The sequence below is a fragment of the Myotis daubentonii genome, chromosome 15, assembly GCF_963259705.1.
Source record: "Myotis daubentonii chromosome 15, mMyoDau2.1, whole genome shotgun sequence".
NCBI classification, from domain to species: domain Eukaryota; kingdom Metazoa; phylum Chordata; class Mammalia; order Chiroptera; family Vespertilionidae; genus Myotis; species Myotis daubentonii.
Window position 1 is genome coordinate 11,840,609 of NC_081854.1, and position 27,919 is coordinate 11,868,527.

A 27,919-nucleotide genomic window follows, 5' to 3' on the forward strand; every position below is an offset into this window, starting at 1 on the left:
AGGGAGGCGGCGGAGGGGCCGGGAGGAAGGGACGTCAGGGGGAGGGGAGGGGCGTGGCCGCCGAGGCCCCGCCCCCTCCGCCGGCCCTTAAAGGCGCAGGTCGGGGCGGGCCCGGGCTCCGGGGGCGGAGGCAGGTCTGAGCGCGTCGGCGGGGAGCGTGTTCTCACAGGCGAGGAGCGACTCACCGGAAGAGAAGGGGAGAGAAGCGCCAGGGCTGGGCGCCAGGGACGCGGAGGAAGACTCGGGGAGACGCAGAAAGAGACAAAAAGAGGAAGAAAGAGGGAGCCTGTAGGGAAAGAGAGGCACAAAGAGAGACGCAGAGAGGCACAAAGACTGACCCACCCCCGGGGGCAGGGAGAGACCGGAGACAAAGAGATGCGCAGAGACGCGAGTGGAGAGAAAGAGAGGCAGGAGCCCCCAGAGGCAGGAGCCGGGCAGATGGCACCGTCCGCCTCCCCCTCCCGCCATGGGTCCTGGGCCCCGGGAAGCTCTCGGGGACCTGGGGCCGCCGGGGCGGGGGGAGGTGAAGTCCGGGGCGGAGCCACCGCGGGGAGTGCGCTCCCACCTCCCGGGGAACTCCCGGCCGCCGGGCTGCGGGGCAGTGTCCTCCCCTCTGCACTCCAGCCGGGGCCTGGGGACTCTCTGTCCTTCAAGGGCAGGCATTTGCCCTTTCAGCCTCGGTTTCCCGTCTATAAAGCGGGCGGGAGGGAGGGTCCGCGTGCTGCCCTCCTGGCGGGGCTGAGGCAGGAGCGGGGAACCCCAAGCTCAGACGCTCTGCTGAAGGATGAGCTGAAACCACGGAGGCCAGGGCTGCACGGAGGGCACCCGGTGCTGTGAGGACCAGCCATGACCTCTAGACCAGAATGGGAGGAAAGAAAGAGGGGCAGCCACAGTCCTGGCCCCACAATCACACGGCCCTTGGTTGGAGTCCCTGCCCTGTCCCTATCTAACCTTCTTCTTGAACCTCAGTTTTCCTTTCCAAAGAATGGGTGTGATGATAACCGCGATATGATGGAGCTGGCTCAAGCGAGCCGATTGTTAAAGTCTCAGGAATTTTGGAACTGGTTGTTAAGTAGTCATCATTAAAAATCAAATTGTGCAAACCTACAATTAAATACGTTATATTTAAAACAAAGGTAATAAATATTCATCACACCCTAATCATTTTGCTATCATCTGTGATCCTGAGGTCATTACATCTGCATAGTGAAAGTGCTTTATAATGAACTACTAAGCATCTCATCCCCACCAACAAATACTTTCAGTTATGGCACCTTGAAATCAGCCATGGTGGGAACATTTACACCATGGAAATTGGCAAATGCTACAAATTGAGACTCCCTACCACCACCCCTAAGAGTTGCTTGTTAAACATTTGCCAACCTATCCCTGGTGGATATATCAGCTACTTAGACTCACAGAGGCTTCCTCTGTGCCAGGCTCTGAGGGCTTTATCCTTTCTGCACCCCATGAGGTTGAACCGTCATTATGAACCCCATTTACAGATGAGGAAATGAAGGCCCCAAGGAGAGAAATCAGATGCTCATCACACAGCTGGTCAGCTGCAGGGCTGGGACTTGAACCCAAGCGCCTCCAAACTCCAGAACTTGGGCTCTTAACCGCTATGGTTACCGTCCTCGAATAACAACATTGCAGCCTCCGTCTGCAATAAATTAATGAGCCTATAAAAGTGAAGTGCTTCCCGTGGGAACCGAATAGACCTTCATAAGTGGGCGACATTACTATTATTATTCAGCAAATGGGGCCCAAGGAGTCTCGAGGATGGTGGGAGGCGGAGAGGGAAGAGTTCAGGGTTGTTTAGAAGATTTGAGATCACAAGGGTTCTGCTCAGTGAGGAGTGGGGACTTGGGAATGGGTCGGGGGAGCTGAGTCACCCCTAATCCCTTCCCAAACCTGGCACAGAGCTGCAGTTCTTCCACGCACCACACGGGGGCAGAAGATCACCTTCCTTCCTACACATGTAAGTCCCACCCTGGCTCCTCACCCGAGGATATTTTCCCATTGATTTTTAGAAAGATTGGAAGAGAGAAGGGGGAAAAAAGTATCTGGAATTAGATTGTGGTGATAGTTGTCATAACTTTGAGGATATACTAAAAACCACTGAATTGTACACTTTAGAAGTTGAATTTTATGGCATGTGAATTATATCAATAAAAATTAAATCTGAAAAAGTGAGAGGGAGGTCTCACAGGGATCACAGCCCCTAACAGGACATTCAGTCCCAGCCTGGGCCTCCCTCTGCAGGCATGGCTCAGTAGTTGAGCATCGACCTATGAACCAGGAGGTCAAGGTTTGATTCCCGATCAGGGCACGTGTCGGGGTTATGGGCTCAACCCCCAGTAGGGGGCATGCCAGAGGCAGCCGATCAATGATTCTCTCTCATCACTGATGTTTCTATCTCTCTCCCCCTCTCCTTTCCTCTACTATATAGATAGATAGATAGATAGATACACACACACACACACACACACACACACACACACACACACTCCATACTCAATATGGAAAAGATAGAGATAATACAGGACAAAGAATTAAAAAAAAAAAAGCTCCTACCCCAACGCCCACTGTCTGGCAAACCCAGTCGGACAGAAGCCTGCAGACTTTGGAATCTGAGCGCCTGGTCTGCTTCTCCCAGCCACTGTCCACGGAGCCTGGGGCTGGGGCTGGAGAGGAGCGGAGACCCTGAGCCCAGCTCCGGACCATAATGCTGACCCCAACCCCAATTTTGCCTGAGCAAGTGCTCACCCAGCCCAGCCAACAAAAGGCCACCTAAGCCTAAAACCCAGCCTTAAAAGTACCCCTAATCCTGCATCTAACCTCACGCGACACCCAACTCATCCCCAGCCCCCACCGCACCTGCCACCTCCACCCTCAGCTTCCACTCGGACTTATTCCCATCTGTACGTTCGGTTAACAAATATGTACTGAGCACCTACTCTGTGCCAGGCACACGGTTAGGGGCATAGAGACGAACACCAGACCATCTATCTGCTTTGGATTTACATTCGAGTAGGAGAGTCAGAGAACCTACAGGGGAGACAGAGGAGTCTGATTGGTTCCCACCTCGACCTCGGAAGGCGCAATGAAGAAATCAACCACCCTCGCTGGTTTGGCTCCGTGGATAGAGCGTCGGCCTGTGGACTGAAGGGTTCCGGGTTCGATTCCGGTCAAGGGCACATGCCCGGGTTGCAGGCTTGATTCCCACTGGGGAGCATGCAGAAGGCAGCCAATCAATGATTCTCTCCCATTGTTGATGTTTCTGTCTCTCACTCCCTCTCCCTTCCTCTCTCTCTAAAAAAAAAAAAAAAAAAATCAATAAAACATATTTTAAAAAAAGAAGGAAATCGACCAATCAGAGCCATGCCCCTGGTTTGGGGGGGAGGGTAGTGCAGGACAACAGAAGTGCTTTGCAGAACCTGGGGACAAGGGCTTTTGGGAGAACAGCCCCGTTTCCAAAGCTATGCCAGTGCCAACATTTAGGCCTCCAATCCTGGCATCTGGGCCGGGCAGAACCTTCCTCCTTGTCTTCTCCCCACGGCAGGAAACCCAGGGCGAGCTTTGGGCCCACATCCAGCAGGGGGTGTCTCCCCAGGCGCCCAGGATGGTGTTGTCACCTTGGGAGGCGTGAAGAGCAGGCAGGGGGCGGGGGTCCGATTCCGGCCGGGCCGGGGGGGAGGGCGGGGGCCAAACCGCAGCCTGGCCTAAAAGGGCAGACAGATAACGAGTCCTTCCCACCCCTGGCCCCAGAGAGGGAGGGGTTTCCTGACAGGAAATTGACCTCCTCTAACCCCCCCTCCTCAGATCCAAGCTCTTAGCAGTCCTGGCTGAAGTAGCCTCAGGACAGGACAGGACAACAGCAGGGACAGAAGGACAAGGCTCCGAGGACAGAGGTGAGCGTGCTGGGGTGCTGGGGTGCTGGGGCGCTGGGGTGCTGGGGTGCTGGGGTGCTGGGGTGCTGGGGCGGGGGTGGGACTCGCGGCCCTCCAGGAATGTGGCTCGGCCCAGAGATGGGCTAGACCAGGGTTCGAGAAAACATGCGTCCTGAAGCCAGGAGAAGCTGGGCAGGGGGAGAGTCTGGGGGCTGGTCTCCACAGGGTGCCAGCGAGAGGGCAGGGGGAGAGGGGGGTGCAGAGTCTGCAAGGCAGTGGAGAGCTTGGAACCGAGAGAGAAGAGGTGAGACGTGGTGGGGTCGGCCGTCCCCGGGTTCAGGTGGGAAGGCCAAGGCCGAGGCCAGGGAGGGATGGGTGTCTCGCTCTATCCCTAAGGGACGGGGTCTTGGAGATGGGCGAGGGGACAAGGGTTGGGATGGAGATGGAGCAGGAGAGGTGATGGGAGGGTTGGGTGTGAAGATGGGGATGAGCTTGATACAGGCTGGGCTGGTAGGGGTTGTTTGGGGGCAAGGCTGCCCAGGGCGGTGTTGGTTGGGGTCCGGCTTGGACGCACCATCTGTAAGGGCATTTCTCCGGTGCGGGCCCTGGGGGCAGGAGGCGAGGACTTCTGCAAACAGGCCAGGCGGCCGGTGGAGGGTTTGGGTCCTTGGGGAGAGGCTGGCAGCGAGGAAGAGGAGGAGGAGCCCAGAGAGGGAAGCTCTGGTGGCCAAGACATCCTGCAGGAGCCGGGGGCTGGGGGCTTGGGGATGCCTCGGAAGTGAGTCAGGGGCCTGGCACCGGGAGGCAGACAGGGGCTGGAGGGCAGGATGTGGGAGCCAGCTGGCAGAGGGGGTGTTGGAGCCAGGAAGGGGAAAGACGTCGGGCGAGTTTTGGGGAAATGTTGCAGCCAGGTCTGAGGATGTGGGTTTGGGGGTACTGGATCCGGTTCGGGGTGGACCTGGAAGCCAGCGGGAGAATGTCCAATCTAGCTTGGGGGGTGCTGACTTCAACTGGAGGGACACGGGAGCCCCCCATTTTGAGGGGGTGGTGGAGTTGGGGGGATGTTGGAGCCAGTTCTGGGGGACGATGGAGCCATTTTGGGGGTGAGGGTGAAGTGCACAGAAGAAGCCTGTTTGGAGGATGAAAGACAGAGAAATCAGTGTGTGAAAAGTGTGCGCGTGTGTGTGTGTGGGGGGGGTGGTATCGATTGCCCTCAGCCATGGGGGCTCAGGCAAGGGGTTGCCATGGCGACTGCCTCCCTGGGGGATGCGGGACAATGAAGACTGGAGAGGGGCTGGGAGGGTGTTTCTAGGGAAGGAGGCTTGAGGAAGGACAGCTGAGGTCTGGAGACTAAAGCCGGGAGGAAAGAAGGGAGCGCCCCACCAGGGAAGGGCCCCAGCCCTGTCCGCTCAGGGCTCCGTCAGCCTCGCCTGCTCAGACCCAGTTCAAGACAATGTATCCCGCAGTAGGAGACCATGCGAACATCTGGCAACTTGACACAATTTTCCATAGTCACACAGCGGAATAACATGCAGCTCTTAAAATAAACCCGCTACAGCCCAAGCCGGTGTGGCTCAGTGGCCGAGCGTCGACCTATGACCCAGGAGGTCCCCGTTTGATTCAGGTCAGGGCACAAGCCCGGGTTGCAGGCTCGATCCCCAGTGGGGGGTGTGCAGGAGGCAGCCGATCAAGGATTCTCTCTCATCACTGATGCTTCTCTCTCTCTCTCCCTTCCTCTCTGAAATCAATACAAATATATATATATATTTTTTTTTTTAATAAACCCGCTAGAGCCACAGAGCTAACAGGCATGGGTAAGTGAGCACACACACACACACACACACACACACACAGCAAGTCGCAGGATCCACGTAGAATGACAGCGTTTATGGCGTTTGCGACCACATAGAAGGGTCAGTTATTACTTCTGGACACAGGTCCGCGTGGGCCCGGGGACAAGGTCTCGTGGACATTCAGAAGCTGCTTCCCTCGGGAGAGGGCTGGGCCGGCCGCGGGGTCATGCGTTTGCAATGCCTGATTCTTAAAAAGCCTGGAAAATCGAGCCAGTGTTTGCTTTAGATGCAGCTAGGCCTGCAGGCACAGAGCTGCTGGTGAAGTGTGTCCCCTGTACCTCTCCGGGTGTTTGGAAAGCACCCTCGCATGGCTCCCCAGGGCCCGGGGTCCTGAGTGGCTGCTCCTCCCTGACCTCTCCCCTTGACTCATCATTCCTCTTCCCCGCAAGGAATGAAGTCTTTGCCTCCTTCCTTCATTTCCTGTTTATTACCCATTCATTCCCCAAATGCCTGTCCTGGGAGCTGGGGACACAGTGGTGACAGAGAGAGCCCTGCCCCTGCCCTCGCGGGGCTCACAGTCCATGGGGGACACAGGACCATCCCCAGACAGTGCCGACCCAGTGGGCTGGGCCGAGCGGGACACGTGACCCAGCCTGGGCACCGGTAGGGATTCCCGGAGGAGGGAGAGTTAGGGCTGCGTCCGAAAATATGAGTAAAGCGTGGAGAACAGGCTCCCATGTAAAAAGACCAACGGATGCTGAAACCCAGAGGAGTTTGGAGCAAGGAGGAGACGGTAGGACAGCACTGGTGAGGCGACAGCTGGCAAGGGAGGGGCCTGAATTTTGTCCCAATGGCACAGGGAGCCGTGGAAGGTTAAGAGGAGGGGAGGGGCAGGTCTGTGCTTTAACAAGATCCTCAGGGTGGGCTGGAGGGGCCACGACTGGATGTTTGGAAACCAGGGAGGAGGCAGGGAAGCAGAAAGGGGCTTGGGCCATGGACAGGGACGGAGACGAGAGACTAAGGAGATGAAATGGGCAGGAAGCTTCGAGCTCGGTGCCGGCAGAGACTGGGTCGTCCTTGGCCACCGCTGCATCCTCAAAGCCCGCGCCGCGCTGGGCCCAGGAAAAACACCTAGGAAGGTGTTTCCTTCCTGTGGTAAAACGAATAACAAAATCCAACATATTAACCTTTTTTGTTGTTGTGTTGTTTTGTTAACTCTCACCTGAGGATATGTTTCCATTGATCTTTTAGGGAGAGTGGAAGAGAGAGGGGAAGACAGAGAGAAACATCGATGTGAGAGAAACACATTGATTGGTTGCCTCCTGCACACGCCCTGACCGGGGCTGGGCCCAGGCTGGAGAGGAGCCTGCAACCGAGGTACATGCTCTTGACCAGAATCGAACCCAGGACCCTTTGGTCCACAGGCCGACACTCTATCCACTGAACCAGGGCCATTTTATCTTTTAAGCCTAATTTTTAAATTATTATTATTATTATTATTCATTTGAGAAAGAGAGGAAGGGTGAGAGAGAGAGAAGCATCAACTTAATTTATTCACTGGTTGTTCCTGTATGTGCCCGACCAGGGATTGAACCAACGGCCTTGCCATATGGGGATCATACTCTAACCAACGGAGCGGCCTGGCCAAGGCCGTGTTAACCGTGTTAAAGGGTCCTATTCATTGGCATCTAGTAATTCACAGTGTTGTCAACCGCCCCTCAATCTAGTTCCAGATGGAAATTTTTCATCCCTCTAAACGAAAACTCTGTATCCATTAAACAGTGACCCCCAGCCCCTGGCAACCACTCATCTCCCTGCCTCTGTGGACTCGCCTCCTGTGGATACTTCCCAGGAAGTGCTGCTGAGGGAATGAAAGGGGTAGAGGTGACAGGGTACTGACTGGACAGGGGAGATGAGGCAGGTGCGCGGGTGTGTGACACGGATAACGGGGCGGCGGCGGGGGGGTGGGGGTGTGTGGGTCCCAAGCCGTCTGCTCCTTGCTGCTGTGCCACCTTGGGAGGCGCCCTTCCCCTCTCTGAGCCTGTCCCTTCACGGTGGGTGCCTGCCGGTGAACTGGGATGACAACCACGCAGGGCGAGCAAGGTGGGGGGAGGGCCTGCGAGCCGATGCCCTGGGGGAGCCCAGGCCCCGGGGTCACACAGGTCTGGGCGCGAGTCCTGCCTTTGCCCCTGAGTCACTGAGGGGCGTTAGGCGAGGGCCTTTGCCCTTCTGAGCCTGTATCCTCGACTGCAAAACGGGCTCAGTAACAGCGCTCACCTCATGGGATGGTGAGGGCTCAAGGCATCCGTGTGTGCTCAGCCCCGAAGTGCTGGGGACGCGGAAGGACTGTCATCTACATACTTTTATTTTTTATTGATTTCAGAGAGGAAGGAGGAGAGAGATAGAAACATCAATGATGAGAGAGAATCATGGATCGGCTGCCTCCTGCACACCCCCCACAGGGGAAACGAGCTGGCATCCTGGGCATGTGCCCTTGTCTGGAATCCAACCCGGGACCCTTCAGTCTGGAGGCGGACGCTCTAGCCACTGAACCAAACCAGCCAGGGTTGTCATCAGCATATTAACGGCCCATTATTTCCCCCCCAGGTCCCCCGCCTGGCAAAATGCCCATCCTGAAGAGCCTCCGGGTGGCAGATGCCAAGGTGCCCCGGGCAGGAACCCTGCCCCAGAGGTCCTCGCGGAACCCCTTTGAGGACGTTCCTGGGCTGGAAGAGGAGGAGCCTGGGCGGCTGGGGACCCTGCCCAACGGGACGTCGTGTGGCCGCCGCCCCACGCTGGAGAAGCTGGCGGGCCTGGCTCCCTTCCGCCTGGCCTGGACCCCGGGCCGGCGGGCGGGCAGCCCTGGCGACGGGCAGCCCCGCTCCTTCCTGGGCCGAGTGCTGATGCCAGGCACACGCAGGAGCTCGGCGGACTTCGGCCTCCTGGCCAGGCTGCAGGGGACCCGAGCCCAGGGGGATGAGGAGACCGGGGAGGCGGCACGGAGGCTGGCCTTCCTGAGGCTGGGGCGCGGGCCCAAGCCCCGGCGCGCCTCCCTGGCCGAGAGGGTGGTGCCTGCAGGCGAGGCGGCTCCTGAGCCCCCGCCCAAGGCCCGGGAGCCCCCAAAGATGAAGGAGCCGTTGTCAGGTGAGTCCTGACCCAGGCCTGGGGGGTCGCCATGCCCGTTTCCGCCCCCCTGCCCGCCTCCACGGGCGAGGCCAGCGGGTCCCTGCAGTCCTGATCCCAACACCAAGCTCCACGTTCCACCCATCGCCACGCCCATCCGTCTGTCCCTCCCTCCGCCTGCCACCTTCAACCTGACCCCGTGTCCAGCAGCAAGGGGATTGCCCGCTTTCATCCCACCTCCTCCAACCCCCTCCCTGCCCCCAAGTTCAACCCTCTCTCAGTGCCCTCAACTTCAACCTGAGTCCCATCTCCTTTCAAAGTATCCACACTCCACCTTGTGCCCCTCCCTCACCTCCAAACTCCACCCTGTGCCCAGCCCCAGCCCCAGACTCCACCCCCACCTCGACCCCCTCCTTCATCCTCAACCCCTTCTCCTCTTCCCGCCCACTCCGAACCTCAGTGGTCCCGGCCTTGACCCTCAACTTCATCCCCACCTCAACCCATGTCCAAGCTTCGTTTTTAAACTCAGGTCCATGCCAACGTCTACCTTTATCTCCTGACTACATCACCCCAAATCTCCCACCACCTGTGTTAGCTCCCCGAACTATGGGTCTTAAAGCTATAGAGCCGTATCCTCTCACAGCCTGCAGGTTAGAAGTCCAAAGTCACGGTGCTGGCAGGGCCACGCCCTCCGAGACCTGCAGCCGAGTCCTCCCTGGAGGCTCCTCCCTGGCCTCTTCCAGCTTCTGGCGCTTTGCCGACACTCTTCGGTGTCTCTTGGGCTTGTGGCTGCATCACTCCAGCCCCCTAACGTCATGTGCCTCCTCTCCGTGACTGCTCAGATCACCTTCCTTCGGCGCACGTCTATCTTGGTGCCCGTCTCCCTTTGTTTTGTTTTGTCTTTTAGAATTTCGTGTTTTGGTTTTTTAAAAAATCTATTTTTATTGATTTTTTACAGAGAGGAAGGGAGAGGGATAGAGAGTTAGAAACATCGATCAGCTGCCTCCTGCACACCCCCTACTAGGGATGTGCCTGCAACCAAGGTACATGCCCTTGACCGGAATAGAACCTGGGAACTTTCAGTTCACAGGCTGACGCTCTATCCACTGAGCCAAACTGGTCAGGGAAAGTCTCCCCTTGTTATAGGAACACCCATCGGATTGGATCAGGATCCCCCTGTGACCTCATTTTAACTTGATTGCCTCTGTAAAGAGCCTATTTCCAAATAAGGTTCCATTCTGAGGTCCTGGGGGTTAAGACTTCACATGGTTGTTGTTGTTGTGTTGTTGGGTTGTTTTTTTGGGGGGGGGGGACAATTCAACTCATAACACCACCGTCTGTATCCTCAACCCCACTCCTGCCCCCAAGCTCGTGTCTTCCTTAATGCCTTTTTGGTTTCTATCCAATGTTTAGTCCAACCTCAGCAGCAATCTCCACCTTGAGTCATATCTCACGCGTATCCCCAACCTATCCCTTTCTCCAAATGCCATTATCAACCTCATCGCTCTGCCCGACACCATGGCCAGCGGCAACTGGTCCGGTCCCATCCCTCGACCCATTTCTCTATGCTAATCCCACCCCCAAGTACAACTTCAACCCTTTCCCCTCTTCATCTACTCCTAACCCCCAACCCCAGGCCCATCTCCGCACCCACCGTCCACCCCATTCCCCTCCCCAACTTCCTCATTCATTCCTCGTCCCCCTCAGCCCCCCATTTCAACCTCAACCCCAAACTCGGCCTCCTCCTTTGTTTTAAACCCCATCTCCACCCCTACACTGGGTCCTAATCCTACCCCCCCAACCTCCACGTTCCACTTCACCCGTTCTCCACCTCTTCAAACTCATACCCACCCCTACCTTCTTCCCAGCCTCAGCTCTCACCGAAATCACTCCACCCACATCTCCAGCCCCATCCCTCCCCCAAACCCCAGATGTCATTCTCCATCCCTTTCCCATCCCCCTCCACCGATTTCGTCCCAACCCCACACTAACCCTAAACACCCTCATCCCAGCTCCCATCTTCGTCCCCATCCTCACCTCCATCCGAATCCCCAACCCTGCTCCAATCCCCACCTTCATTAGCCCCACCCAACCCTGTCTCTACATCCTCTACCTCCCTCCCCCGCCCCCACCTAACTCCCAGCAACCCCCCCCCCCCATGGGCAGCCCTTGCCGAGTCCTCTGATGCCCTCCACATCCTGGCCAGCGGCTATTTCAGCCCCTGCTCCCTGGGGACTGGGAGGGCACTGCAGGGAGGTGAGAAGGGGGTGACTGGAGCCCCCGCCTTCTGGAAACGGATGGGCAGAAATAGCGCTGGACAGGAAATAGTTTCTCTGCCAGGGAGGAAGTGGAGGGGGGTGGAGGTGTCGGGGGTAACCCTGGGCCACTGGGACCCTCCCTCTGCCTTCATTCAAAGGCCTCCCAGTCCCATGACCCCCTCCGGGGGGGGGGGGACTGAACTCCTCAGGGTGCCAGATCACCCCACAGCTGTCCCCACCCCCAAAAGACCCACCTCTGGCCTGGCTACCCTCCCCCCTGCCCAAGCCTCCACCTGCCGCTGGTCCCGGGCGGTCTCCATCCCTGTCCCTCTCCCTTGGCCCTGCCACGTCCTCTGGCCCCTTTCTCTGACCCTGATGCCCTTTTCCTACCCTCGCCCCTCAACTCGCCAGATCTACTCATTCCCCGATACCCGCTCCCTTGCTTCGACCCCTCACCTCATGCCCTAACCCTCTCCCTCTTCCTCAGCCCCTTCTCACCCACTTCCTCTGACGCCCCGCTCCAGTCCTCTTACTAAGTTGACATCCTCTATCTAGTCCTTTAACCTACTTCCCATATTCAGGCACTCTTCCATCGCCAAACCCTCTCTTCCCTTCCCTAACCTCCCGTCTCCTCCCCTGGTCCTGGCCGTCTTCCGCACGCCTTCCTCCATCCCCTCTCCTCCATGCCCCCCTCCCCGAGCCCCTCCTCCATTTTCACTTCTCCCCCCCCTCTTTTTTTTTTTTAAATGTTTTTATTGATTTCAGAGAGGAAGGGAAAGGGAGAGATAGAAACATCAATGATGAGAATCACTGATCGGATGCCTCCTACGAGTCCCCCACTGGGGATCGAGCCTGCAACCTGGGCATGTGCCCTTGACCAGAATCTAGCCTGGGATCCTTCAGTCCGCAGGCCGATGCTCTATCCACTGAGCCAAACCGGCTAGGGCCTCCCCTCTCTTGGCCTCCTCCTCTCCAGTCTCCTCTGCCTCCTCCCTGGACGCCCTCTTCCACTTCTGTCCTGCCTCTTCCATCCTCCCCCACCAGTCCTCAATGTCCTCTTCCACCCCCTCCTTCCTCCTGCCCCCAACCCCGCTTCGGACCCCATGTCTCTTCCCTCTTCTCCTGAACCGCCCAAGACTCCACACCTTACCCCCCCCCCGCCCCTCCCCGACACCCCCCCCCCGCCCCGCTCTCCCAGTTTCCGACCCCGACCCCGCTTTTCGCCCACAGTGCTGGAAATCCTGAGCCTGATCCAGCAGCGCGAGCTCGCGCGGGCCGACGAGCACATCTTGGAGCTGGAAGCCGAGGAGCTGGCGTCGTCGGGGGGCGCGCCCGGGCCGCCCAAGCTCGAGGGCGCAGGCGGCGGCGGCCGCCGGGCGCGGGACGTGGCGCTGCTGTACGAGGCCCTGCAGCGCGAGCTGTGGGCGCTGGTGCGCGAGACGCTGGCGGGCCCCGGGCCGGGCGTGGGCGCCGGGGCGGGCGCCGTGGCGCAGCTGGGCCAGGTGCTGGTGCAGGAGGAGGCGGCCGACGGGCGCCGGGGGCCCGGGGCCGCCCGCAGGCTGCGCGCCCGCTGGGCCGAAGCGGTGGCGCGCGCGGCGCGGGAGCGCCTGGAGGCGGCGGCCCCGGGGGCGCCCGGGGGCCTGGCCGCGCAGCTGGAGGCGCTGCGGGCGCGGCTGCTGGAGGACATGGGCGTGGTGCGGGGCCGCCTGGCGCCCGCCTACCCCGCCGGCCTGGGCGCCTTCGGGGTCTACCTGCGCGGCTACCACAGCGCGCTGGCCGAGTGGCTGGGCGCCGCCGCCCGCCGGAGGCTGCCGCTCGCCGACCGCTACGCGCTGCTGCATTGGCACCACCAGGTGTACCCCAGGTGAGCGGGGACCAGACACAGTCCTCCCGGAGGTTGTCGGACCGCCCACCTCCAGCCCCGCCCCGCCCCGCCCCGCCTCTGGGGTTCCGGAGAACCGAGTACAGCCCACCCTTCCATTCTGCAACCTAACCCCCTGGGCGCCTCCAGTCTCCGTCCCTGGTGACATTGACAACCTAGAATCTCAGCGCGTCTGCTCCTCCGGGGCTGGAGCGTTCGAACGGCGATCCTCCCGATTCTAGAACCTCGGCACGTGGGCCCTTCCCGCCCGGAACCAAAGCTCCGCTGGCCCCTCTTGTCTTCAAGTCTTGGCTCTGTTGGCCCTTTGAATTCTAGAACCCGGTTGGCTCCCAGCGCTTAGCACCGTTGGCTCTTCCAACCTTAGAACGTTGGGACTGATGAGGCTTCGAACCTGGAGTCTTAGTATCAATGAGCCTTGGAACCCTTCACCTTAGCCTTTCCCTCTTTTTTTTTTTTAATATATTTTATTGATTTTTTACAGAGAGGAAGGGAGAGGGATGCAGAGTTAGAAACATCAATGAGAGAGAAACATCGATCAGCTGCCTCCCGCACACTCCCTACTGGACTGGGGATGTGCCCGCAATCAAGGTACATGCCCTTGACCGGAATCGAACCCGGGACCTTTCAGTCCGCAGGCCAACACTCTATCCACTGAGCCGAACCAGTTACAGGAGCCTTTCCCTCTTTGAGCCAAGAATCACCAGCCTGTTGAGCCCTCAGTCTGAGGACTGCCGCGCTGTTGGCCCCCTGAGTTCTGTAACTTTAGCATCTGGAACAGCGGTTCTCAACCTTCCTAATGCCGCGACCCTTCAATACAGTTCCTCATGTTGTGGTGACCCCCAACCATAACATTATTTTTGTTGCTACTTCATAACTGTAATTTTGCTGCTGTTATGAATCGTAATGTAAATCTGATATGCAGGATGTATTTTCATTGTTACAAATTGTACATAATGAAAGCATAGTGACTATAGTGATTAATCACAAAAACAATATGTAATTATATATGTGTTTTCCGATGGTCTTAGGCGACCCTTGTGAAAGGGTCGTTCGACCCCCAAAGGGGTCGCGACCCACAGGTTGAGAACAGGTGCTGATCTAGAATGTAGCACCATTGGCCCTCCTGGTCCTAGAATCGTATACCTATCAAGCCTGTGCATCTGAAGCACAGCCGTTCTGGCGGCTGGGGGGTGGAATATGGCCGTTAGCCGTGCCTGGGTCACCTCCCCACTCCGGGGAAAAAGGGAGTTGGCCACAGCGAACCACAGGCGAGCGTGAAGGGCTGGGTGCGTCCTCCAGCAAAATCAGGGTGCCGCCCCTAGAAGAATGGGAGGCAAGAGCTGCTAACGTGGACCCCTGGGCCCCCTTGGGAGTGTGTGCTAATGACACTCTCACACCGCCCATGAGAGATGGAGGCAGGGGAGGGTCTGGAAAGCTTCCTGGACTGGTGCGACCCGAGTTAAGTCCCACCTGTAGGGAGATGGTGCTTCTGGCTGGGAAGATGCCTTGAGCAAAAGCCTGGTGAATGCGGGCGGGCCTGGGGGTGGTGAGCAGTGGGCAGAGGGATGGGATTGCACAGGCCTGGAGCGAGGGCTGGACTGGAGAGGCCGTGTGGGACAAGGGAGCTTCCATCTGGTGAAGTGACCATCATGAGACCCTGCGTGCCAGGTGGTCAAGCTTGGACTTGACTCCTATGTCTTGCCCAGACACCATCCATCAGGGAGCTGACTCAGAGAGCTGGGCCCAGGGGAGCCATGTTGCAGAGACTTCCTCTGAGGGAAGAGCAAAGCTGGCCCCAAGCGAGGAAGCGGGGGGGGGGGGGGGGGGGCAGGGTTAGCTGCTCTGCTCCCCCTCACAACCCCTCCCCCGTCTCTTACTCCCCCTCCTCAGAGAAGTCTTGGGGCTGGTGGACATGGTCGCCCTGGAGAACGGGGAGCTGGGGCCCCTCCTGTCGCCTGGCACCGTTCGGGGCTTGGAGGATGAATGTGTTACAGATGTTAAGGTATGGGGGGATTCAGGAGGGGGGGGCACTCTGCCGGGAGGAAGGGCTCGCACGGGGCCTGGGGCCTCTCCTCTCCCCCTTTTGGTATTTCCATCTCCCTTTTCCCTTTGCGGGCTCTGAGCTCTGTCCAAAGGACATGGACATGCACATCCACACGGATCACAGCTGTCTTAGGTCCAGTGTTGTAGTCTAGGCACCCAGCTGGGCCTAGAGACCCAGTGACGGTTCAATGCGTTCAGACATGCAAATCTCAGAGGGAGAGGAAGTCAGACATCGAGCCTCCCCTCACGGAGCCAAAGACTCACAGAAGGAGGCGCGGGGGCGCCTTTGGGTCCGTCCGTCCGTCCGTCCGTCTGTCCATCCGTCCCAGCAGGACGGATAGTGAACCTGGTTTATAAGTGGCTGGGCCGGACCCCACGGAGCAGGTGGCCTTGGGGGTTTCCTACCTGAATGGAGGTCCTGCCTCGGCCACAAAAATCAGAGTCTTTGCAACTGGAGCAGGGAGACCCTTAGGCTTGAACATGTCTAGATTGTCAGAGCCCCTGAGTTCAAGGTCAACGTTGGAGCAGAGAATCAGAGATGGGTCAAGCTTAGACTCACAGAGCCTGGGAATTTTTGAGTTCCAGAATCTGACAATCTTGAATGATTTTTTTTTTTTTGGTCAAACCTGAGAGCAGAGCCCTAGGGCCATGAAATAGTGAGAGTTGACCCTTAAACCCTCTGGCTCAGCGGTCGCCAAGCTTTCGGACCTCACGGACTACCAGTGGCCCGCGGACCCCGGCTGGCGACCGCTGCTCCGGGTAGTGAGTAGATAGAGGAAGCTTAAAACCAGCTCTTAGCTGCAAGCTCCACGGCGTGGGCTGAGCAGTGGGAAGGGCTGGAGGTTTTGTGGTCCGGCTTCCTCCCGTGTAACTTTGAGGAGCTCCCTGGTGGAATCCAGACCTGCTCGGGGCCAAGGTGCGGGGATCATGGAGGGAGAGAGCGAGGGAGGGGCTCCCAGGCACCCCTGACTCTGCCTCCCCCGCCTCCCCGCGAAGGCCCAGACACGGGCAGCCCTGCTCCGGGCGCTGCAGGAGGACGAGGAGCACTGGGGGAGCCCAGAGGACCTGCCTAGCACCCTGGCCCAGGACGTGTGTGAGGTAGGGGCGGGGAAGGGAAAGAGAACCAGCTGGGTAGTGCCGGGTGGGAAAGCGGGGCCTCACCCCCTCCTCACGCCTCCTCACCCCCCCCCCTGCACCTTGCAGCTGCTGGAGGAGCACACAGAGCGGGCGCCCCGCATCAGCCAGGAGTTCGGGGAGCGGATGGCCCACTGCTGCCTGGGGGGGCTGGCAGAGTTCCTGCAGAGGTATGGGGGGCTGGGGGCAGGGCGCAATTTGGGGGGTGCATCAGAGTCCGGGATGCAACAGAGGGAGGGGAGAGATGAAAGGGAAGAACCAGGCAGGATGGGCAGGGGTGCCTCAGTGGGGATCACAGGCTTTGCTGGGCTCAGTGCCCGCAAGGGACCCTAATCCAGCAGTGTTCCATCTGTCATCTGTCATCTGGCCCCCCTCTCCTCCCGCCCCCTCCCCCCAGCTTCCAGCAGCGCGTGGAGCGGTTCCATGAGAGCCCAGGAGTCCGGGAGCTGCCACCCGAGACCTATATCAGCAGGACCATCTCCCTGGTCAACTGCGGGCCCCCCCTGAGGTGAGAGCGGCCACAGTGTGCGGGGAAGAGCCCATTCCCGGGGGACGAGCTGCACTGCGTGCCCAGATCCTGGAGAGGCAGGGGCATGGGCCCTAGAAACATAAAACCTGGGACTCCTGGAAGTGACCAGGGTTAGGCGTCATCAACCCCGGAGTGCTGGGATTCCAGAACCCGCTCTAAGAATTCCAGGCTTTTGTTTACCTTCTCGTACTTCCCTTTTTCATTAACCTAAAACAGGGAAAATCCTTATGCCCACCGCATTCTCCCCCCGCCCCCACTTAGAGGCAACCAGTTATTGCTAGTGTCTCCATATCTTTGCAGAGATAGTTCATATATTTACCAGTGAACAGATATAAATTAATGTGTATGTGATATATACTGTATACACGTCATACATATGCGTATATGCATATGCACATCTCCTACCGTATACATGCAAATATATTTAAATATATGCATACCTATTCCTTTTCCTTTACAGTGGTTCTCAACCTTCTGGCCCTTTAAATACAGTTCCTCATGTTGTGACCCAACCATGAAATTATTTTCGTTGCTACTTCATCACTGTCATGTTGCTACTGTTTTGAATCGTCATGTCAATATCTGATATGCAGGATGGTCTTAGGCGACCCCTGTGAAAGGGTCGTTCGACCGCCATAGGGGTCGCGGCCCACAGGTTGAGAACCGCTGCTTTAAGACCATGTAAATGGTTGTATAGAAAACACACCCTGCCCCTTTAACAGCTTGGAGATCTTTCTGTTCGCTCACAAAGAGTTCCCACATTCCTTGTTCATACCTGAACTGTACCCCACTTCTTGGGGGTGCCCGCCTTTATTTGATGTGTCCCCACTGGGGGGATAGCTGGCTCCACTCTTTTTTTTTTCATTTCAGAGAGAGGAAGGGAGAGAGGGAGAAACATCAGTTGCCTCCCGCATGCACCCTGATTGGGGGGGGCGGTGCGTAGAGGAGGATCAAACCCGAAACCTGGGTATGTGCCCTGACCAGGAATCAAACCCACCTTTTGGTATGGACGACGCCCCAACCAACTGAGCCACCGGCCAGGGCTGGCCCCACTCTTTTGCAGAGAAACACCTGGCACATCTGACGACTTCTATGAGCAGAGGGACTCAAGGATTCACTGGGGTTTGGGCAGAGAGTGCCAAACTGCCCTCAGGCCGCCTCTCGGCTTTGGAGGGCCATAGACGGCTACTGCTGTCAGAAAGTGAGCCCTAGCCAGTTTGGCTCAGTGGATAGAGTGTTGGCTTGCGGACTGAAGGGTCCCTGGTTCGATTCCAGTCAAGGGCACATGCCCCCGGTGACGGGTTCAATCCCCAGTAGGGGGCATGCAGGACGCAGCAGATCTATGATTCATCGATGTTCCTCTCTCTTTCTCTCTCTCTCTCTCTCTCTTCCTTTCTCTCTGAAATCAATAAAAAAAATAAATTTAAAAAAAAGTGAGAAGGGTGGAATTTGAGAACCATAGATGTTTAGCATCACAAGCTTTGAGAATGGAGACCTCCCCACTTTCACCGAGAGGAACAGACCCAGAGAGACTCCTTTCCTCCCACAACACCCCCTGGGCCCCCATTCTTTCCACAGAGCCTCCCAGACAGCCCCTACTATCTCCCAGCCCCCAGGCCCTCCCCAGAGCCCCTGACTCTCCGCAGCACCTGTGGCCCACAAAATAAGGTCCATTTAAGGAGGGAGACAGGTCCAGGCAGTTGGGCCGAATGTTGGGGCTCCTGACCGTTGGCTTCCCTGATCCCCACAGGGCTCTGGCGGAGCGCCTGGCCCGGGTGGGGCCCCCTGAAAGTGAGCCTGCCCGGGAAGCCGCAGCCAGCGCTCTGGACCGCGTGACCCGGCTCTGCCACCGGGTGCTGGCCGACCTCCTGTTCCAGGAGCTGCAGGTGAGCGAGGCGGAGGGCTGGGTGGGGCCCTGGCCGGACAGGGGAGCACACTCCCTCATCCCCGGTTCCTTTCAGCCCATGACTCAGTGTTTGGGAAGCAGGCGGGGGAGGGGTGGGGGTGATGGCCATGTCTGGGCCATTTGGGGGACAGAGGGGATACAGGAAGGAAGAGGTGGGAGGATATGTTTAAGATGAGAACAGGGAGCCCTCGCCGGTTTGGCTCAGTGGGTAGAGCGTTGACCTGCGGACGAAGGGGCCCAGGTTCCATTCTGGTCAAGGGCACTGCCTTGGTCGCAGGCTCAATCCCTGCCCTGGCCGGGCATGTGTGGGAGGCAACCAATCGATGTCTCCCCCCCCCCCCCCCCTGTCCTGCTCCCTTCCACTATCTCTAAAAATCAATGGAAAAATATCCTCCGGTGAGGATTAACAAACAAAAGACCAGTAGGAGGGGCTTTGGGGGTTGGGTGGAGCCCCCCCCCCCCCCCCCCCCCCGCCCAGGTCCCCACATGCCTGCCCAGCCTGCCCTAGACTCTAGAGCCCCTTGTCTGGGCTCCTGTGCAGAGGGGGCTGGGTTCAGAGGTGGGTGAGAGTATGTGGGGAGGCTGGTGGGAATGAGACTGAGGTGTGTGGTGGAGGCGCATGATGGCAATGCCTGTTCCATCTGATGAGCATGTCCCTCCTCTGTTCAGAAGCCCCCAGAGCTCCCAGCTCACGCAGGACAAAAGCCGGAGTCCTTGCCCTGGCCGCCAAGCCCTGCACGGTCTCTCCCTTCCCTCCCTGATCTCACCTGCCCCGCGCTCCCCCTGACTCCACTCTAGCCACACCACCCCCTGCTGCTCCCGCACAGACAGGCCTGTGCACTGCCCTCTCCCTTTGCTGGGCCCCTCTTCCCTCCGGTGGCCACATAGCTCCCTCTCTCACCTCTTTTGACGTCTTGACTCAGATGTCACCTTCTCAGGGAGACCTCCCTTGACTGTCCTGTTTAAAACAGACTCCCACCCTGGGTAGTTCAGTGGGTAGCCCAGCTGGTTGACGCAGTCATCCCAATACGCCAAGGTTCAATGCCTGGTCAGGGCACATACAAGAATCAACCAATCAGTGTATAAATCAGTGGAACAACATATCTCTCTCTCTCTCTCTCAATTCAACAAATAAAAATAAAATAAAATCCCTTCCTCACTTCTTTTTTTAAAAATTTATTTATTTATTTGTTTTTATTATTTTTAAATCCTCACCTAAGGATATTTTTCCATTGATCTTAGAGAGAGTGGAAGAGAGAGGGAAAGACAGAGAGGAATATCGATGTGAGAGGGACACATCGGTTGGTTGCCTCCTGCACGCACCCTGACCAGGGCCTGGGATGGAGAGAAGCCTGCAACCGAGATACATGCCCTTGACCAGAATCGAACCCGGGACCCTTCAGTCCGCAGGCTTATACTCTATCCACTGAGCCAAACCGGCTAGCGCTCCCTTCCTCACTCTTGCTCAATTGGTCACCAAAGCACCTACGGCCACCTGCCATGCTGTATTTTTTTTTTTTTAAATCTGTCTCTTCCCACTGGAATGCTAATTTCTCAAGAGCAAGGATTTGTTGGAATGTTTCTCAAATAACTGCTTATTACGGAAAATTTCAAACATACACAAAACTAGGCAGAATGACAGAATGACCTTCTGCGGACCCATCTCCCAGCTCCAGCAAGTCAGCCCGGGGCCAGGCTTGTTTATCTCCCCGCCTCCTCCTGCCCTGGCTCCTTTTCCCGCAGACCCTTGACATCTGTCATCATCCATCAGCCCCGCAGCTGCATCTCCAGGAGATAAGGCGTCCTCGCTAAACAAACAGAACCACAAAACCAAGCTTATCCCCGACACAGAGAACAATGACTCCTCATGTCATCCGCTGCCACACCGCTTTGACCTGCTTATGATGATCAAGTGTTTGTTTGTCTCCGTCTGCTCTGTGTCCCCAGTGATCCACCCAGGGCTGGGCCCACAGGAAGGCTCAGAGAGGGTTTGCTGAGTGACTAAATGAATAAGTATGTGGATGGACGTGCGTGTGGGGATGCTGGGAAGAGGATATAGTCTTTGCTCCAGGCCCCGCTCCTCGCTTGCAGGCAGGGGGGCCTTGGCTAAATTGCTGGTCCTCTCAGGCTAAATTGCTGTTTAGACAGAGGGACAGGAGTTCCAGGCTTCCCAGGGCTGCGAGGCAGCAATGGGACTGTGGCCACCAGTGCTTGGCTTGGGTCCGGCCCATGGCATTGGCCATCCTTATTTTCATAAATGTACAGACTTCGTAGCAACGGTGACATGTACCTTTCACACCAGCTTTTCAACAAAAGCCCACAGGCCCCATTTCTGGAGGTTCAGAAAGCTGGGCTGCTGTCAGGATGAGAGAGCAGAGAGGGGGTGCGGGGCCGAGTGGGATAAGGACCTGCTTCCGACCCTCGTGGACACTCACCCCATCTCCTGGGTCTCACCCAGAAGCCTTCCCCCCCCCCCCCACATGGTCATTCACTGCATCGTGTGCTCATACCACCTTCTGTTCTTTCCATCACCCCCCTCCCTTCCCTCCTTCCAGCCTCCCCCCAGATTTCTGCCTCAATCTTGCTCCCTCCTTTCAATCCCGGTAAAACACAAACCTGGCCCACTCCCCCTTCTGCTCAGAACCTGCTATGGCTCCCCGGTGCCCCCAGGAGAAAGCTGGGGTTTCTCACACAGCGGAGGAGGCCCTGTGTGCTCTGCCCGCCCCCTGGCCCCCTGTCCTCCCACCAGTGGTGGCCCTGTGAGCTGAGCGGTCACACAGGGCCCCACTGCTTACAAGGCCTGAGCGTGGTGTCACTCTCTGCTGTCTCTGTCTTGAAGTTCTTAGTAAGTCTTGAATTAGGGTCTCCCATTTCATTTGCACTGGGCCCTGAGCATTACATAGCTGGTCTTGCCAGTCGCACCCGATCTGCTTTCCGGTCCTCTGACCCGCAAGCCCGTCTGAAATCTGAACCGTCTTCACCCTTGCCTCTGGTTGGGCCACTCCCTCTGCCATCTGGCTAACAGTGACCATCATCAGGGCCTCCGCGCTGATGTCTCCTCCTCCAAGAAGCCCTCCTTGATTCTCTGCTGACTCCTGAGCTTCCTAAACCCCTGCCTGGGCTCCCCGTCTCAGCCCTGCACACTCTGGGTCATCACGGTCTGGGGACAGGGTCTGTCCCCCTCCCTGGACTCTGACCCCAGGAAGGCAGGGCTGTGGCCCCAGCACTGGGCAGCCTTTAGGAACCTGTGTCGGAATACTCGCTGAAGAAAGGGGGTGGCAGGAGGGGCGTATGACCCTCCCTCCACTCTTCCCCCCCCCCCCCCCCCAGCCACACTTCAGCAAGCTGATGCGCAGGAAGTGGCTGAGCAGCACGGAGGCCCTGGACGGCATCGTGGGCACGCTGGGCGCGCAGGCCCTGGCCCTGCGCAGGATGCAGGATGAGCCTTACCAGGTGCGCCTGCTGGGTCGGGGGTGGGAGGCAGGGTGGGAGGCCAGAGCTCTCTACTGGGGGAGACACCCTCAAGGCAGGAAGCAGTTCTTTCGGGGTGAGCTAGGTGGCGCTCTGGGGGGAGGCGTGCCCGGGGGGGGGGCGGGGGGGTGGCGGGGGTGCGGTGTAGGCGGGCGTAGCCTGGGTTGGGGCCTCTGGGAGCTCCGGGGAATGGGGCGAAGGCGGGGTGGGTACCCTTTGGGGGGACGGTAGGGAGTGTCTACGAGCCGGGAGGGGCGGAGGAGGGTGTCCTCAGACAGGACAGGGGTCACCCTCGGGGGCTGGGGGCGGGGAGGGGCCCCGGTGCCAGGTGGGCAGGGCAGGGCAGGGGTTCCCGCGAGTGCTCGGGGTGGGGAGCGGGGGGAGCGGGGTCCCTGGCGGCTCACACCCCTCGCGTCTCCGGGTCCCCAGGAGCTGGTGGCTGAGCTGCACCGGCGGGCGCTGGTCGAGTACGTGAGGCCGCTGTTCCGCGGGCGCCTGCGCTGCGGCTCGCGCACCCGCAGCCGCGTGGCCGGGAGGCTCCGCGAGGACGCGGCGCAGCTGCAGCGGCTGTTCCGGCGGCTGGTCAGTGCGGCCGGGGCGCGGGCTCCGGGATCACCCACCCCCCGGCCGGGCGGGGGCTTCGGATAAGGCCTTCACCCAGCTTTCAGCCCCGCCACCGGGGACACTCCGACCCTCCCCCAAACCGCTTAGGGCCCCTCCCTGGCAGAGCCGACCCTCCGCGCACACTGGCTGTTACTCCGGGCCGAGCACCGAGGCAGAAGCCACGTGCAACAGACGCAGGATCTTAGCGTTGCCGAGTCCAGGGTTTTTTTTTTAATTTTTTAAAATATATTTTATTGATTTTTTACAGAGAGGAAGGGAGAGGGATAGAGAGTTAGAAACATCGATGAGAGAGAAACATCGATGAGAGAGAAACATCGATCAGCTGCCTCCTGCACACTCCCCACTGGGGATGTGCCCGCAACCAAGGTACATGCCCTTGGCCGGAATCGAACCTGGAACCCTTGAGTCCGCAGGCCGAGGCTCTATCCACTGAGCCAAACCGGTTAGGGCAAGTCCAGGGGTTTTAAGTCACCCACGCATATCTGTATGCGCAGACCCGAGGGGCCCCATCAGCCGCATTAACAGGAGTTTGTAGTCTGGAGCCCTTGGGACGAAAAAAATTTGTTGTTGCTGCAAATTTGATTGAGAACACAGAGCGATCCCCTGAGCACGTCACCCAGTTCCCCCCAAGTTTGCACACTTGGACTAGGTTTGAGGGGTGCCCCAAATTTCATGCAAAGCTGGGACTCGCCTCCAGTGTGGATATTTCTTCAAATTCCCAAAGGCTCCAGATAAACAGCCTGTCCTCTGCGGGTTTTACAGATGAGGAGGGGGGCGGGCTTTAGGGTGCGGTTTGGGGAGGGGCGGGGCGGGGGGGAGCCTGAGCCTGCACCTTGCCCGGCAGGAGTCGCAGGCCTCGTGGCTGGACGCCGTGGTGCCCCATTTGGCCGAAGTCCTGCAGCTGGAAGACACGCCCAGCATCCAGGTGGAGGTGGGGGTGCTGGTGCGGGACTACCCGGACATCAGGTGAGCGCTCCCGGCCCCGCGCCGCGGCCCGGCGAGGTCTCCCGAGGGCCTTGGCGCCCGTCCCCGCGTTTCCTGCCTCCGGGCCGAGGGAGGGAGGCGGCGAGCGTGTCTGACGGCCGTTTCCTGCTGGAACCAGGGCATTATTAATACGATTTCCCTCCTTCGACCGCCGCCGCCGCCGCCGCAGCCGCCGCCACCAGGGCTCGAAAACAAACAGGCATGCACAGGAAGCGCGGGGCAGGGGGGCGCGGGCCGCCGGCGGCAGGAAGGGCCGGCCCAGCAGGGGAGCCCGGGGGACGCGGGGACATGCACGGGCACAGGGCACACACGCACTGCCACCGGCAGGCGCTGTTCCGATCCTGGTGGACGGTGTCCGGTCTCTGTGGTCCTCTCTGACCCTTGGTTTCCTCCTCTGTTCCATGGGGAAAATAGTGAAACCATATCATCATCATCATCATCATCATCATCACCATCACCAATGGGGACAGCAGTAACAATACCAGTTGTTTATTGAGTCCCTGTGCCCCACCGAGGACAGCGTCTTACATAACCGCCCTGTAGGTAAAGGGCAGCGCTGTCCTAAGCGCCTGGCACACTCCGAGGTGGGCAGAGACTAAGTAGCAAGTGGCAAAGCTGAGACTTGAACCCAGGCAGCAGGCTGTCTCCAGAGCCCGAGCACCGGCCGCCAGACCTCACAGCCACACCTGTGAATTCAGATTGGGGGGGATGGGGGGGTGCACGGCCACCTGTGAATTCAGACGGGGGTGTGGGGGGGTGGGGGGTGGCAGGGCACCACAGTGCTATCCGGGCTGGCAGACATTCTGTGCCTGCAGACCGGAGCCCACACCACCAGGGAGTGAGGCACTGCGGGTGGTTCCAGGGTGAGGGCTGGTGGAGGGGGGGTACGAGGACTCTGAACTGATACAGGATGGACTGTTCTGGTTGTGGGTGTGGAGCGCGTGTCCTGGGAAGGCTCAGGGCCCTCGAGTCCGAGGGGCTGGGGCAGCCGGCACGCCTGCTGGGTTGGAGTGTCTGAACTTGAATCTAACGCTAAGCTTCTGACGTCTCAGGCTGGACAGGGAGGAGCGGTGCCGGTGCCAGAGCTGAGTTTGGGGGCTGTGTTTTGGGGTCCGCCGGAGCTGGGAGGTTCCTCAGCCATGTTTTGGATGAGTGTTTTGGGGCTGCGGCGATTCCGAACCAGGGGTGTGGGGCGGTGTGGGCTGAGCTGGATTGAAGGCCCCAGAGCTGTCTGGAATGAAAGTTCTGGAAGCGAATGTGGGGTTCAGTGTCCTGAGTTGAAACGCGGTGGTGGGTGGGGTGGAGGGGAAGGGTCCATTGTGTGGATTCAGGGGTGAGGATGGGAGAGAGCAGAGTTGGTTTGGAGTATAATGTTTCCAGATGAAACAAAGGTCCCCCAAGTGAGTTTTCGTCCCAGAGTGGAATTTTGGTTGAGCTGGAATTTGGGGATGGATTGGGGGTGAAGGGGATGAGGTTCCGAGGCAGAATTTGGGAATGACATTTCTAGAGTGGGATCCAGGTTGAGCGATGTTGAGGTGAGTTTTGGATGAGGGCTGCAGTGGTGAGAAACTCCCAGACCTGGCCTTGGGGCAGGGGAGGGGCGGGATGGGAAGGCGGGTGGGCACTTCTGGGCCACATCTGAGCGACGATGTGGGGCTGTTTGAGATGGAAGAGAGGTTCAGTGTTGCTCTGGGTGCCAGAGCCGAACAAGCGTGAGGCACCAGAATGGAAATCTGGGAGCTGCCTGAGCTAAATTGGGGCGGAAGACTGAAGGGTATTTTAATCACAGCTGAGACTGGGTTTGGCGGCGAGGGCTGTGGAATCCGTTGGAAATGGGAGGGTTTGGAAATGGCTGAAGTGAAGTTCTGGAGGGGGGAAGGCACAGGGGGGAGAGGCTGGGGGTCGGTGCCAGAGGGGATCTGTGAAGGGAGGGGTTGGGTGGCTGGTGGAAGGAAGGGATCCGGAAGGGGGAAAGGAACTCCAGAGCTAAGGCAGGTTTTGGGACGGGTGAGTTGCAGGGTGGGGGTATCCATAGGCGGGCTGGGTGTGCATCCGGAGCCCAGAACCCCATGCCTCTCCCTTTCCTCTATGCCCAGGCGGAAGCACGTGGCCGCCCTCCTGGACATCCGTGGCCTGCGCAACGCAGCCGCCCGCCAGGAGATCCTGGCCGTGGCCCGGGACCTGGAACTGTCTGAGGGGGAAGCCCTGTCCCCACCCCGCGACCATGCCTTCTTCGCAGACATCCCCGTGCCCCGCCCGCCTTTCTGCCTCGGCCTCCCTCTCCTGGGCCGCTTCCCCGGCCTGGGGCTGGCCAGGCCCCGGCTGGCCTGTCTGCCCAGGCTTCGGCCTCCACCTCCATCACGGACCTGGGCCTGGGCCCAGCGCTGAGACGTCTCCCAGCGCCCGCCCCCTCCGTGCCCCATCTTTGCTGCTGACACCCCGTCCCCCTGCCTGGGACCCCAGGCCCCTGGACGTACAGAAGAGAAACCGGGGTCAGAGGGAGCAAGGACGTCCCCGAGGCCAGGAGGCCGCTGCAGCACCAGCTCCCAGCCCGGCGGGTGGCGGGTGGCGTTGGAAGGCGCTACAGAAATATCCCAGGCCCCCCCTTTCCCCTCACCTCAAGGTCTGGCCCCCATCCAATGTATTAAGGAATGTACGATACTTAGAATAAAGAGGTTTCTATTTAACACAAGGAAGGGCCGAGTCCCCAGTGTGTGGGGGAGGAAGGACTGGAGGGCAGGGCCCGGGGCCAAGGGCTTCTCACACGCCCAAGGCCGGGCTAGGGTCCAACTCGCGGGCAGCACTTGGGGACTGAGGCCCAGCGGACCGGGAGCCTACGAGCTCCCCCGTTTGTACCGGGTCCCGGGGCTGCGTGACTCCAGGGCCAGCCCTCGGCCACGCTGAGCCCCGGTGCTTCATCTTGTCAGTCTCAAGTGCCTCCGCCTTCCTGGGCCTGGCCGTTCACCTTGGGCCGCCCTCCCCATCCATCCTTAGCCGGGAACTGTGTCCAGAGAGGAAGGAGGTTGGGGGCAGGGCCGGCGGCATCCAGGGCGCCCTCCTGGGTTGACGCAGGAAAATCTCAGGGTGGGAAACGTTCCAGCCTCTCACCCCCAGCCCTGCCGGATCCTGGTCCCCACGGAGACCTTGAGGTCACCTCCCCGCTGACCCTGCCCCTCCGGCCCAGTTGGACAGCCTGTGATGGATGCTTCCTGGCGGTTTTTTGTTTTTTTTTTTCCTGAGAAGTCAGAAGGAGGAGGCAGCCAGGGGTCAGCACTGGGGCCGGGTGGGACCTCACACACATTTGAACTCTGACGGTGGGAACTCGGGATCTTTGGAGCCCGGGGTTGTGTGACCTGCGGCTGGAAGCTGACCCTCTCCGGCCTGTGGTTCCTGTCTCGGCAGAACTCCTTAAGCCCAGGACAAGGTGAGACATCCAGAGGAGGTACCCTCCTCACCTCAACTTCTAAAATGACACTTTCAGCCCTGGCCGGTTTGGCTCAGTGGATAGAGCGTTGGCCTGCGGGCTGAAGGGTCCCAGGTTTGATTCCGGTCAAGGGCACATGCCTGGGTGACAGGCTCGATCCCCGGTAGCCGATCAATGATTCTCGTCATTGATGCTTCTCTCTCTCCCTCTCCGAAATCAATAAAAGTATGTTTTTTAAAAGTAAAAATAAAATGACACGTTCAGCGTCATTGCTACATGAGAGGAACTGGGGAATTAACGACATGTAGCTTGCAGGCATTTAATTCAAGATGTATTCCTCCGGGTTTGGCAGTGTGTTCTTTTCAGGTTTTGCAAACATTTTCTTGGTCTGACCTGAGAAGCTCTGACCTTACCCCCAGGGCCTCAGTTTCCACTTTTGTAATAAGGGGGGAAGGGCCTAACAGCTGCAATAATTTAGCTCTTACTGCATTCCAGGTCCCACATTGTAGGGAGCGGCTATAGGGTCAAGCCTGGGACTGACCTGTGGCAGAGCCACACACAAGTCCCAGCCTGGAGGGCAGAGCCCTCCTAGCACCATTAAGCTTGACCTTACAGTCCTCCCTTGTTCCTAGGTAGCTAATGGGCTGTGGGAGGTGCAGCAAGTGCTGCCAAACCAGGCTTGAGTAATGGGAATAGATTTGTAACTCGCAAGAACATTGTAAACATGTTGACCACTCCCCTTGCTTTGCTTTGTGTGATCTGATGATAAAATAAAGCTTTGGCTTCCGGGCTGGGTCACTGTTTCCTCATCCAGGCAGTGATCCACCTGGTCCCAGCTGTATTCTCTTGTCTGTC

The 27,919-nt window shown here is 58.7% G+C and overlaps 1 protein-coding gene across 2 annotated transcripts; it reads left to right on the forward strand.

Moving 5' to 3' along the window:
* The first annotated feature begins 3,751 nt into the window (after nt 1-3,751).
* On the forward strand, nt 3,752-27,863 carry EXOC3L2 (exocyst complex component 3 like 2). Of its 2 annotated transcripts, none has more exons than XM_059666173.1 (12): nt 3,752-3,914; nt 8,294-8,830; nt 12,298-12,931; nt 14,840-14,951; nt 15,989-16,090; nt 16,196-16,296; nt 16,524-16,634; nt 18,406-18,541; nt 21,892-22,014; nt 22,462-22,614; nt 23,501-23,622; nt 25,737-27,863. In XM_059666173.1, exons 2-12 carry the CDS (start codon nt 8,311-8,313, stop codon nt 26,026-26,028), a joined length of 2,406 nt encoding a protein of 801 aa, XP_059522156.1. In that variant the 5' UTR covers nt 3,752-3,914; nt 8,294-8,310; the 3' UTR covers nt 26,029-27,863. The 2 variants fall into 2 exon arrangements, with proteins under 2 accessions (XP_059522156.1, XP_059522155.1); XM_059666172.1 differs by lacking the exon at nt 3,752-3,914 and adding an exon at nt 6,199-6,479.
* Nucleotides 27,864-27,919: the final 56 nt, after the last annotated feature.

Excerpts from the sequence above, each read along its gene's own strand:
- EXOC3L2 (XM_059666172.1), top strand. The coding sequence starts at position 6,395 with ATGAGTAAAGCGTGGAGAACAGGCTCCCATGTAAAAAGACCAACGGAT. Across the intron at positions 22,015-22,461 it reads TGCAGGATGAGCCTTACCAG|GAGCTGGTGGCTGAGCTGCA; the intron begins GTGCGCCTGCTG and ends CCGGGTCCCCAG. Across the intron at positions 23,623-25,736 it reads CGGGACTACCCGGACATCAG|GCGGAAGCACGTGGCCGCCC; the intron begins GTGAGCGCTCCC and ends CTCTATGCCCAG.